The 9,212-nt window shown below is 46.7% G+C and overlaps 1 protein-coding gene, 1 long non-coding RNA gene and 3 other non-coding genes across 6 annotated transcripts in view; 4 read left to right on the top strand and 1 right to left on the bottom strand.

Annotated features, from left to right (window-relative positions):
* Window positions 1-696: 696 nt before the first annotated feature.
* Window positions 697-3,104, top strand: LOC125611332. 2 transcript variants are annotated; one of them, XR_007341495.1, is made up of 6 exons: window positions 697-769; window positions 1,003-1,091; window positions 1,327-1,372; window positions 2,040-2,107; window positions 2,492-2,581; window positions 2,808-3,104. It is a non-coding gene; the product is annotated as an uncharacterized LOC125611332 (long non-coding RNA). The 2 variants fall into 2 exon arrangements; XR_007341494.1 differs by lacking the exon at window positions 697-769 and having other exon boundaries at window positions 776-1,091.
* On the top strand, window positions 1,173-1,243 carry LOC125611457. Its single transcript, XR_007341638.1, has one exon. It is a non-coding gene; the product is annotated as a small nucleolar RNA SNORD49 (small nucleolar RNA).
* Window positions 1,888-1,961, top strand: LOC125611452. Its single transcript, XR_007341634.1, has one exon. It is a non-coding gene; the product is annotated as a small nucleolar RNA SNORD49 (small nucleolar RNA).
* Window positions 2,664-2,735, top strand: LOC125611461. The gene has a single exon (XR_007341640.1). It is a non-coding gene; the product is annotated as a small nucleolar RNA SNORD65 (small nucleolar RNA).
* Lrrc75a (leucine rich repeat containing 75A) overlaps window positions 3,092-9,212 on the bottom strand; it is a 13,977-nt gene continuing 7,856 nt past the window's right edge. The window contains exons 2-3 of the mRNA XM_015506794.2: window positions 6,444-6,559; window positions 3,092-4,890 (exon numbers count right to left, since the gene is read on the bottom strand). Of these exons, the coding sequence (XP_015362280.2) occupies window positions 4,353-4,890; window positions 6,444-6,559 (654 nt within the window). The 3' untranslated portion in view covers window positions 3,092-4,352. The remainder of the gene's footprint in view (window positions 4,891-6,443; window positions 6,560-9,212) is intronic.

Below are 9,212 nucleotides of genomic sequence, written 5' to 3'. Positions count from 1 at the left end.
TCCTGGAACCAAATATTTTTTTAAATAGGGGAAAAACGAACCCATTCATACACTGAAAGTAAAGTATCCCCAGAGGGAGAGTTTTCCATTGCCAACGTGATAGGATCTGGATGAAGGACTCATGAAGGGGCGGGAAGGAAAGATCTTCATCGCAAAGGGCAGGAAGGATGGATCCAGATTCCTCTGCTTGCTCCCTAAAGGTCATCCTAAAAGAGGAGTGATGAGGGCTGTCAGTGCTTTGAGACGCTCCGTGGGTATTTTGAAATAGCTGTGGCGAAAGAACAGACCGGCCTGCTTATTAGATTGAAGAGCAGCTATTAATTCTGAACTTGCAGTATGCCCTGGCCCTGCGGTTTCAAGGGATTTTATTTCATGTGGTATTTAGAACTACATTGTGGGGCGATCGTGTCTTCATTTTCCACACGAACAATTGTGACCTCACAAGGGATGAGTAATTTGCTCAAGACCACACAGCTAAAGAGGGGCGATACCGGACTTCAGCCCCAGGAACTAGGCTCTGGAATCCGCCCTTCAACCTCCAAGCAGGCGCAGCGCGCGCGGCGTTACCCAGAATTCTCCGCGCCGCGGAAAAGACCACTAGCTCAATGTTCCGGGGGGAGTTCTGGGAGGTGTCTGTAGCGTTAAAAGGGCTGGAAGTGCGGTGAGTTTTTGCCAGATCACCCTTTCTTATGTGAGGAATGGGATATTCCGACATCTTAAGGTCCATGGACTCTGCAGGATCGGTCTTTTCACTATGGACTTTGTGGAGGTAGGATGTTTTATCGTGTACGGTTGGGTGTTGGTGGCAAGGACGAAAAGAACTGGAATCTTTTTGTTTCCGGAAGCTTGGTGAAAGGGGCTGGTGTTGTAAGGGCGTTTCTCCGTGGCGCCGATGTCCACGTGGGCTTTGTGGCTGACTCTGCGTCGGGTTGTCGGGACTCTCACCGGACAGAATCAGGCCACCGTGGACCGAGGGTTATAGACCGCGTGTTTTTTCTGCAGGGCTACCGCGGCAGGCCCCTCGGGCCCGCAGATTTAAGGACCCAGAACTCCGGCCCGCCATGAGGACTGCGCAAACATGATAAAGCTGGGTAAGTTGGGGTCAGCCTGCAGCTTGGAGTCCACGGCGTGTGGACGGATTTCAGTGGGACCGTAAGGGAGATCTGTTTGGCTGTTCTGATGATACGAATAATAGGAAGTGCCGTCAGAAGCGATAACTGACGATGTTTATGCTCGTTTGACCGCAGTCGCAGAGATGCAGCGATTTAGCTGAATATTACCGCTAGAATCTGCCCTCAATTTCTCTCCTTTTTCCATGTGTTTCAGATGGCGGGCTTAATATAGAATATTGAAGGGAGCGGCCTGTCATAAGGTAAGCAAGCCCTGGTCTGGGAAGTGATTAATATTTGATGAAATTGTAACTCAGTTGTCTTAAGCATTCAAGTTGGCATTTTAGTTTTGTACATTTAGCATTATGGAATGTGTCATTGCATAAGGTGGAACTTCAGAAGCTGGAGAGGGATGCATTAAGCTGCATCTAGGAACTTGTTTTTTTTCTTTTTTAACTCGAGGATGCTTTATCATTGAGCTGTATTGTATCCCTGACCTTTTTAAATTTTGAGACTAGGTGTAAGTTGCCTAGGCTGGCCTTTGGTGTTTCTGCCTCATCCTCCAGCATAGCTGAGATTACAGGTGTGGGCCACCGGGTCCTCTCTTTTTTAATGTAGTGCTGAGGATCGGACCCAGTGCCTCACATGCTGCTAGGTGAGCGCTCTACCACTGAGCCATAACTCCAGCCCCTCCAGTGGGTTTTTAAGGCAATGTGAGTTTTGTTTTTGACAATATACAGGTCTCTGGAGCAATATTGGAGAGTAGTGAGGTGTTGACTGCTCTGATGAAACCACTAATAATAGGAAGTGCCGTCAGAAGCGATAACTGACGATAACTATTCCTGGCTGACTGCAGTCAACAAGTCTTTACCATTTATTGGTGCCCAGGATAAAGTTGGTCTGACTGTGACAATTGCTATATTCACTCAGGGTGCATATTAGCAGAAGGAACACCAGCAGCTGAGTTTTGGAGCCTGGAACATTTGTCTTTTCGTGAGGTAAGCTTTGGCCTCTAGAGAGTATAGTGACCTTTATTGATGATATTCTGGAAATCCTGAGTGGCATGCATAGCCGTAGAGGGGTTCTCAGTTTACCTCTTGGTGATTTAATAATCTTGAACCAATTTACCTATCTGTTCTGAGGTATAGTTTTCCTTATTTGTCAGAAGGAACCATAATCTTAGGTATGTGAGGTTTGAAATGTGACTGAGTAGAGTTACAGCTTCCAGACAAGCTAATTAGGACTTATGTAATTCAGTAATTTTACCAAAATTTAAGACCTTCTGTAAGGTCTTAAAGGGCTTTTTTTTTTTTTTTTTTTTTTTTAAATTAAGTTGCTACTCAGGCTAAAAGAAATGCCTCTCCTGCTTCTGTGGTCTTTAGGTGCTTTGCTTTATCCATTCTCAGGATTTTGGAATGGAGCCCTGAAGTGCAGGTTATAGACCTGGTGGCAGCACCTAAGCCCTGGAGGAGGTAAGCCTTGATCTACACAAAAATTACCTTATTAGTAGAATGATAAAGTGGCTAGTTGTTTTAAGTGACTTAAAAGGATATCAAATGATGAAATCACCTAAAATAGCTGGAATTACCGGCAGATTGGTAGTGGTGAACCTACGGTTTTCTGAAGATATCATTGCTCTTGTGAATGACTGCTGTTAATTGGAGTAGAAAGTAAGATTGAAATTTAGTTTCTTTGCAGGCTGTATCTCCCAGAGGATGATCAGTTCCGGGGATCAGTAACTACCATTGATTTGGATTCTGAAACAGCTTCAACATTTGGAAACGTGGTCACCTTGTGTATCAGGCTGTTCACAAGAGATCATTCAACAGGCCCGATTGGTGTCATTACCCCACCCAACAGGAATTTCTATACCTTTTAATCATTTTATGTGTACACATTGGTTGCCCTTATATTGGAAGGGTGAGATCTTTAAGCCAAAAATTGTTTCTCTTGAATATAATGTCTAATACCATAATAAACAATGGTCTTTGGTGATTCTTGAATATGCATATTTGAAAAACAAGTTCAATTTTACTTTTGTCAGGTATTAGCACTCATCTTGTAAACTTCTGGTCAGTCTAAGCTGTTTTCCTTTTAACAACTGTAGACTTAACAGGGAAAAATTTCCAAAAGTGTTTAAGGCATTCATACTTGATTCCAACCAATCCCTGCTGCCCATAGTCTATTTCCTTCCTGGGTATGATCTTTTCTATTTGCCAGGAGGCCAGGGGTCACTTGTAGCTAGCTGGTGCCGATCTTGTGAGGCTTTGCTTCCCTATACTTGCTTGCCTCAGTATTGTGATTGTATCTGGTCTTGAGAATTCATTTGCTCCCAGTCTCTGGGCATGGGTCTAGGAGTTACTTGGGATTAAAAGTTGAGTATGGCGGCAGTGGACCAGGTGAGTTAGGCTCTTGGTTTCCAGTTTTCTCCTTAATAACCGCCATAGGCTCACTGGTCATGGGATTTTTAGGAATGCCCTCATAAGTTAGGGGGTTGAAGCCAGAGCTTCAAGTGGTAGGCAAGTGCTCTGCTATTGAGCAAACATCCTTTGCATACAAGTTTGAGCTGTCCTCAGCCTGTGAATAACAATGCTGGCTAAGGATCAAGATTTCTGATGGGTTTTCCCATGCATGCCTGTGTGCATAGGCACTTGTCACCACAGGATGCTCTAAATATTTTAAGGGGTGGTGAGAGCTGGTTTTAGGAGCAGGTCCCTGGACCTGGAAGCTAAAATGTGGGAAGTCAGTTCCAAACCTGAGACCCAGCAAGAAGAGCACCTTCTTTAAGTCCATGCTTAGCATAGCTAAGAACTAGGCTCCAACCTCATTAAGTTGGACTTAACATCTGGGTGGAATTTGCTTCCCCATGTAGGACAGAACTGGGATGGCAGGGGCCTGTCTGCTGTTTGGAGAAAAGCTCTTGGTAACATTGGCTCAAGCTTCATCATCTCCAAACCTATGCTTTTCCCAAATCTGAGGAAGCCAAAGACTGAGCTGTGGGGTACCTGGAGCCCCTTGAGCTAGGGATGAGTTATTGGGAGCCAGAAGGCAGATGCTGGGATTTATAGGAGAGATGGAAAGGACCAAAGGGAAGTAGTGCACGAATCCCTCTTTCCCAGGTACTAGGGTCTGCTCTTCTGCGGGGGAGGCTGCTGTAGCCCCAGCCTCCTGATGGGAGGAGCCCCTAACTTGCCTCAGCCATCCTGCTCTATAGACTCCCTGGTGAGGCTTATCACTTACATGTCATGTCTGAGTCACAGCCTCTTTGCCCTCGTGGTGGTCTTTGGCAGGTGACACAGGGCCCCCTCCAGGGTCCTCCTGGCCCAATGTCCCTTCCCGAATCTCCTCCCCACTGCCTGGCCCCTCACCCAGTTCCAGGATGGTGGGTAGGTGGCCCTGTTTGGGAGACCGCTTGCGCAGGCTGAGCAGGAAGGGCTGGGGCAAAGAGAAGATGTCCACATTGTTGCCCAGATCTATCCATGTGACATTGGGGAACTTGCTGGGGTCCTTCAGGGTGTCAGTAAGGTCACGCAGCAAAGCCCGGGTCAGCCGATTGCCATTGAGGGCTAGTGTGGTGAGGCGGGGCAGGGTGCTGAGTGCTGGCAGCAGTTGCAGGACCATGTCATCTGTGAGACCCGTGAAGCCCAGCTCCACGCTGTCTACTTGCTCCCCACAGCGCTGCAGGTAGGTGGTCACTCGTTCCAGGTCACGGGAGGTCAGTGGGATGCCAGACAGGTCCACTGTGTTGTCTGGAGGATTCCCAGCCAGGACAGCCTTGAGGCTTAAAAGGAAGGGACAGCAAGTGAAGCAGACTTCCTTGAGAGGCAGAAACAGCCACCACCATGGAGCCAGCCTCTGCTTAGCTAATTCTAGGGATCATTTTCACAAACTTGCAGATAAATTACAAACGCAGAACTAGGAGAAAATGGGGACATCCTGTGTCCTGGCACTGTTGCATATCTCTAGCAGGCTGGGTGGAGTGGTCTGAGGCTGCCATTCCTTCAGGACCACAAGGGAAAGTTCCAGGCTTCCATATGATTCGTGTTTGCATCTTAGTCGCCTTTATGTTACTTAACCTTTTAGGCCTCAGTTACTTCAAAAATGGAGCTAAGAGATAGGGTTGTTAAGTGGAATAACAAATGCAAAGCATTTAATGGTGCTTTTATAAGGGAGTGATGGATAAATGTTTGTCATTATTGGTCACTTGGGCTGAGCTTCTTTTCTCACCACTCTTGGGTGGTAGTTGAGCTGACCCAAGAATGGCACAAAGTTTCTCTGAGGTCCCATCTTCTCCACCAGTTGGGAGATCCTCTGGCAGAGGCCTGCAGGACCGTAGGCAGAGGAAGCACAGGGGCTCCGAATCTGGTGGCAGCTGCTGCCTCCTGGAGGCTCAGTGCTCTCTATTTCCACTCTTTGTCAGCTATTGCTTTTTGCCCTCTGTTGCCCTGCTCCTTGTTCTGGAGCCAGGGCCCAGGCTGCTCAGCCTGATGAGGAGTGTGCCCACCATCCTGTTGTGGCTGGCTTCAAGGCTCAGACACAGTGGTGAAATTTCCAAGTGCCCAGGCAAGCCCTGAGTCCCAACCCTGGGAAGGAAAGGGCAGTGGAAGGGGCTCACGGCTTGCTCTGTGAGCATGTTAATACCAGCATCTCAGGGGTCACAGATTTCCTGGCAAAACCAGGTAATTTCCTATTCTTAGGGTCTCCTGGGAGATTGGTCATAGCTGGCTCATTTTGCTGCTTCTGATTAGGGGCTAGCCCAAGGAGCTTGGAGGTAAAGCCCTCAAGGCATGAGGCTTCACTGCCTGGAATAACGCCTGGCATTTGTTCATGACTTCTTTTATCAATGTTAGTAACAAAGGAGACACATCACATCAGGGAAACAAGGGTGGTGAACAGCTCTGCACTGGAGTCAAACCTGAGTTTGAATCTGGCCCTGCTAATTACCAGCTGTGAAATCCTGGCCAGTCAAATGGTAACAGTGACAAGTCCCTACCTCATTCATTCCTTTAACAGATGTTTATTAAGCTCCTATTATGTGCCAGTATTGTTCTAAGTACTGGGACCACAATGGTGAACAAAATGGGCAAGATTCCTTCCCTTCCCTCTCCATCACACATCCCACCACACATCCAGGATCCCTTTCCAGCTCCTCACAGACACCTGGAATGCCCTCCTGGCTGCTTTTCCTATCCTTAAATTCTTCTGGAACTCACCGCCTTCAGGCTGCTTTCCTGGACACCCCACTGCCCTCATCCCTTCTCCCCCTGCCCTGGAGAGTATCATAGCAGGATGGGCAGGAGCATGGCAGACTTGCTTAAGGGGACCACCACTCACCAGGCTTGTGGCTTCCTCTTCACCATCCCTCGGTGCCGCCTCCACTCAGAGTGGGGGCTGAGGTGATAGGTCAGCTGTCGGCATAGCTTCTCCATGGCACCTAGTGCGTCTCCTTCCTGCAGAGGCAACCATAGGTGTGGGACCATTAGGGTCAATGAAATGGTCAGAGGTGCACAGGCTCTCACATCCCCAGGCTTCCTGTCTTCTTGGGACAAGCACAGCACTCCGAGGCTGAGCAGGGGAATATCTGCCCTGCTGGCCCTGGATGGGTGCCCCCTGCAGGGTGCAGTGGGTATGAGCTTGTCTGCACAGTGATTTAGTTTGTGTGCACTGATGGAAAACTTCAGATTTATATTTTAAAAAATCTGGATTCCAGGCATTCTGGCAATAACTGGCTGGTGGTGAGTATCAGCTGATCCCTTTGACTGGGATTCACCACAGCCCCTGCCACTCCCCAACATCCAGGGCCACTCTGTTCTCTCGCTTGCTCAACAAATACTTATTGAGCACTTAGTAGGTGGCAGGCTCTTATTCTAGGAAGCTGGGCTGCAGCCATGAGCAAATGTCCTGGTTCTTGTATATGACACAATAAAGAGAAAAGTGAAATATTTTTATCTGTCTCTCTTAAAAGTGGGAAAATAAAAGACTGAGAGGACCAAGTCTAGCTCAGCCAAATTCTTTCATCTATATTACTTGTCTGACCCATCAACATCTGAGTTTGAGACCCTGGGCATTATGGGCTGAACTTTGTACCTCCAAAATTTCTATGTTGATATCCTAACTCCCAGTTCTGAAGAATGTGATTGTTTTTGACATAGGGCTTTTAGCAAGGTAATTAAGGTAAAATGAGGTCATGGGTGGATCTTAATATGGCTGTTGTCCTTATAAGAAGTGATTAGGGGGCTGGGATTGTGGCTCAGCGGTAGAGCGCTTGCCTAGCACAGGTAGGACCCGGGTTTGATCCTCAGCACCACATAAAAATGAAGGCATTGTGTGTGTCAATCTACACCTAAAAAATAAATATTAAAAAAAAAGAGAAGTGATTAGGGGGCTGGGATTGTGGCTCAGTGGTAGAACACTTGCCTAGCATGTGTGAAGCACTGGGTTTGATCCTCAGCATCACATAAAAATAAATAAAGGGGGCTGGGATTGTGGCTCAGCAGAGAGTGCTCGCCTAGCACAGGTGGGACCCGGGTTCGATCCTCAGCACCACATAAAAATAAAGGCATTGTGTTTGTCCATCTACACCTAAAAAATAAATATTTTAATAAATAAATAAAGGTTAAAAAAAATCTCCCTCTTTAAAAAAAAAAAAAAAGCAATTAGGACCACTGGGCCCAGTGACGCATGCCTGTAATCACAGCAACTTGGGAGGCTGAGGTGGGAGGATCACAAGTTTGAGGCCAGACTCAGCAACTTAGCAAGACCCTGTCTCAAAGTAAATAGGGCTTGAGGATGTAGCTCAGTGTTGGAGCACCTCTGGGTTCAATCTCCAGTACCTACCCCCCAACAAAAAAAAAGATTAAGATCAGATACAGGGGACTGTCTGCTGTATTGACTTTCCTTGGGATGGAGCTGGAGTCTCGTATAGAGAAAAGACCATGTGAGGATACAAGGAGTCCTAGGAAGAGAAGCCTCAGAAGAAAGCAATCCTGCCAATCTTATACTTTTGACCTCTAGAACAGTGAGAAAAATAAATTTGTTGTTTAAGCCACCAGCTGTATTTTATTTATTTTTGTTATGTCAGCTGAGCTGACTATACTGGGTTAATTGCAGCATAAAGATTCCAACTCCATCCCACATGATTCCAATCAGCAGCCCCATGTGCCAGACTTGTGCCAGGTAGAGAGGGCAGGAGTCCTGCCTGGGGGAGTGAGTGGCCAAGAATGGGCTTCTGCCAAAAGATTCAGAGGGCCAGAAAGTGCTCAGGCTCATATGGACACCATTGGGGATGTGGCAAGGTTCAATGCATTAAGGTATGGCTAGCTTTTAAATTATGATTGCCATCGTCACTTTGCTAATAGAGAGGCAGCATATTAAGTAGTTATGAATATGGACTTGGGGCTGGGCATGGTGGTATACACCTGTAATCCCAGCAGCTAGGGAGGCTGAGGCAGGAGGATCATGAGTTCAAAGCCAGCCTCAGCAACTCAGGGAGACCCTGACTCTAAATAAAATACAAAAAAGGGATGGGGATATGCAACCCTGGGTTCAATTCCTAGCACCCCCCCGCCAAAAAAAAAAAAAAAAAAAAAAAAGTGGATCTGAGGCCAAATTATGTGGATTTGAGTCTTGGCTTTGTTTCTTCCTGCGTGTCCAGGGGCAAATCACTGACCTCTCTGCTTCCACCACTCATCTATGAAGAGATAACAGTACTAGGCTCACAGGATTCTGGGAGAATTAAATGAGTTACTACTTGTACAGCATCTTTATGCAGTTCTGAACATAGTAAGCTCTCTAGGATTGATTGCTAAATGAATAGTCAGCCCAAGTACAGATAAAAAATATTTGAAACAAAACTTGTGTCTGTTCTGAATATGTACACACTATTCTTGTTATTACTCTGTAAACAATATAACAATTACTTACATAGTATTTACCTGGTATTAGGTATTATAAGTAATCTAGAGATGATTAAAGCATACAAGAGGCTATGTATAGGCTGCATACAAAAAAGGCCATGTAATATAAGGAACTTGAAGGTCTGTGGATTCTAGTGTCTGCAGGGGGTCCTGGATTTAATCCCCTGTGGAATCGGGGCGGGGTGGG

Source organism: Marmota marmota, unplaced genomic scaffold (assembly GCF_001458135.2).
Source record: "Marmota marmota marmota unplaced genomic scaffold, marMar, whole genome shotgun sequence".
Lineage (NCBI taxonomy): Eukaryota > Metazoa > Chordata > Mammalia > Rodentia > Sciuridae > Marmota > Marmota marmota.
Note: the sequence above shows the minus strand (reverse complement) of the source record. Positions and strands in the feature narration are given on the sequence as shown.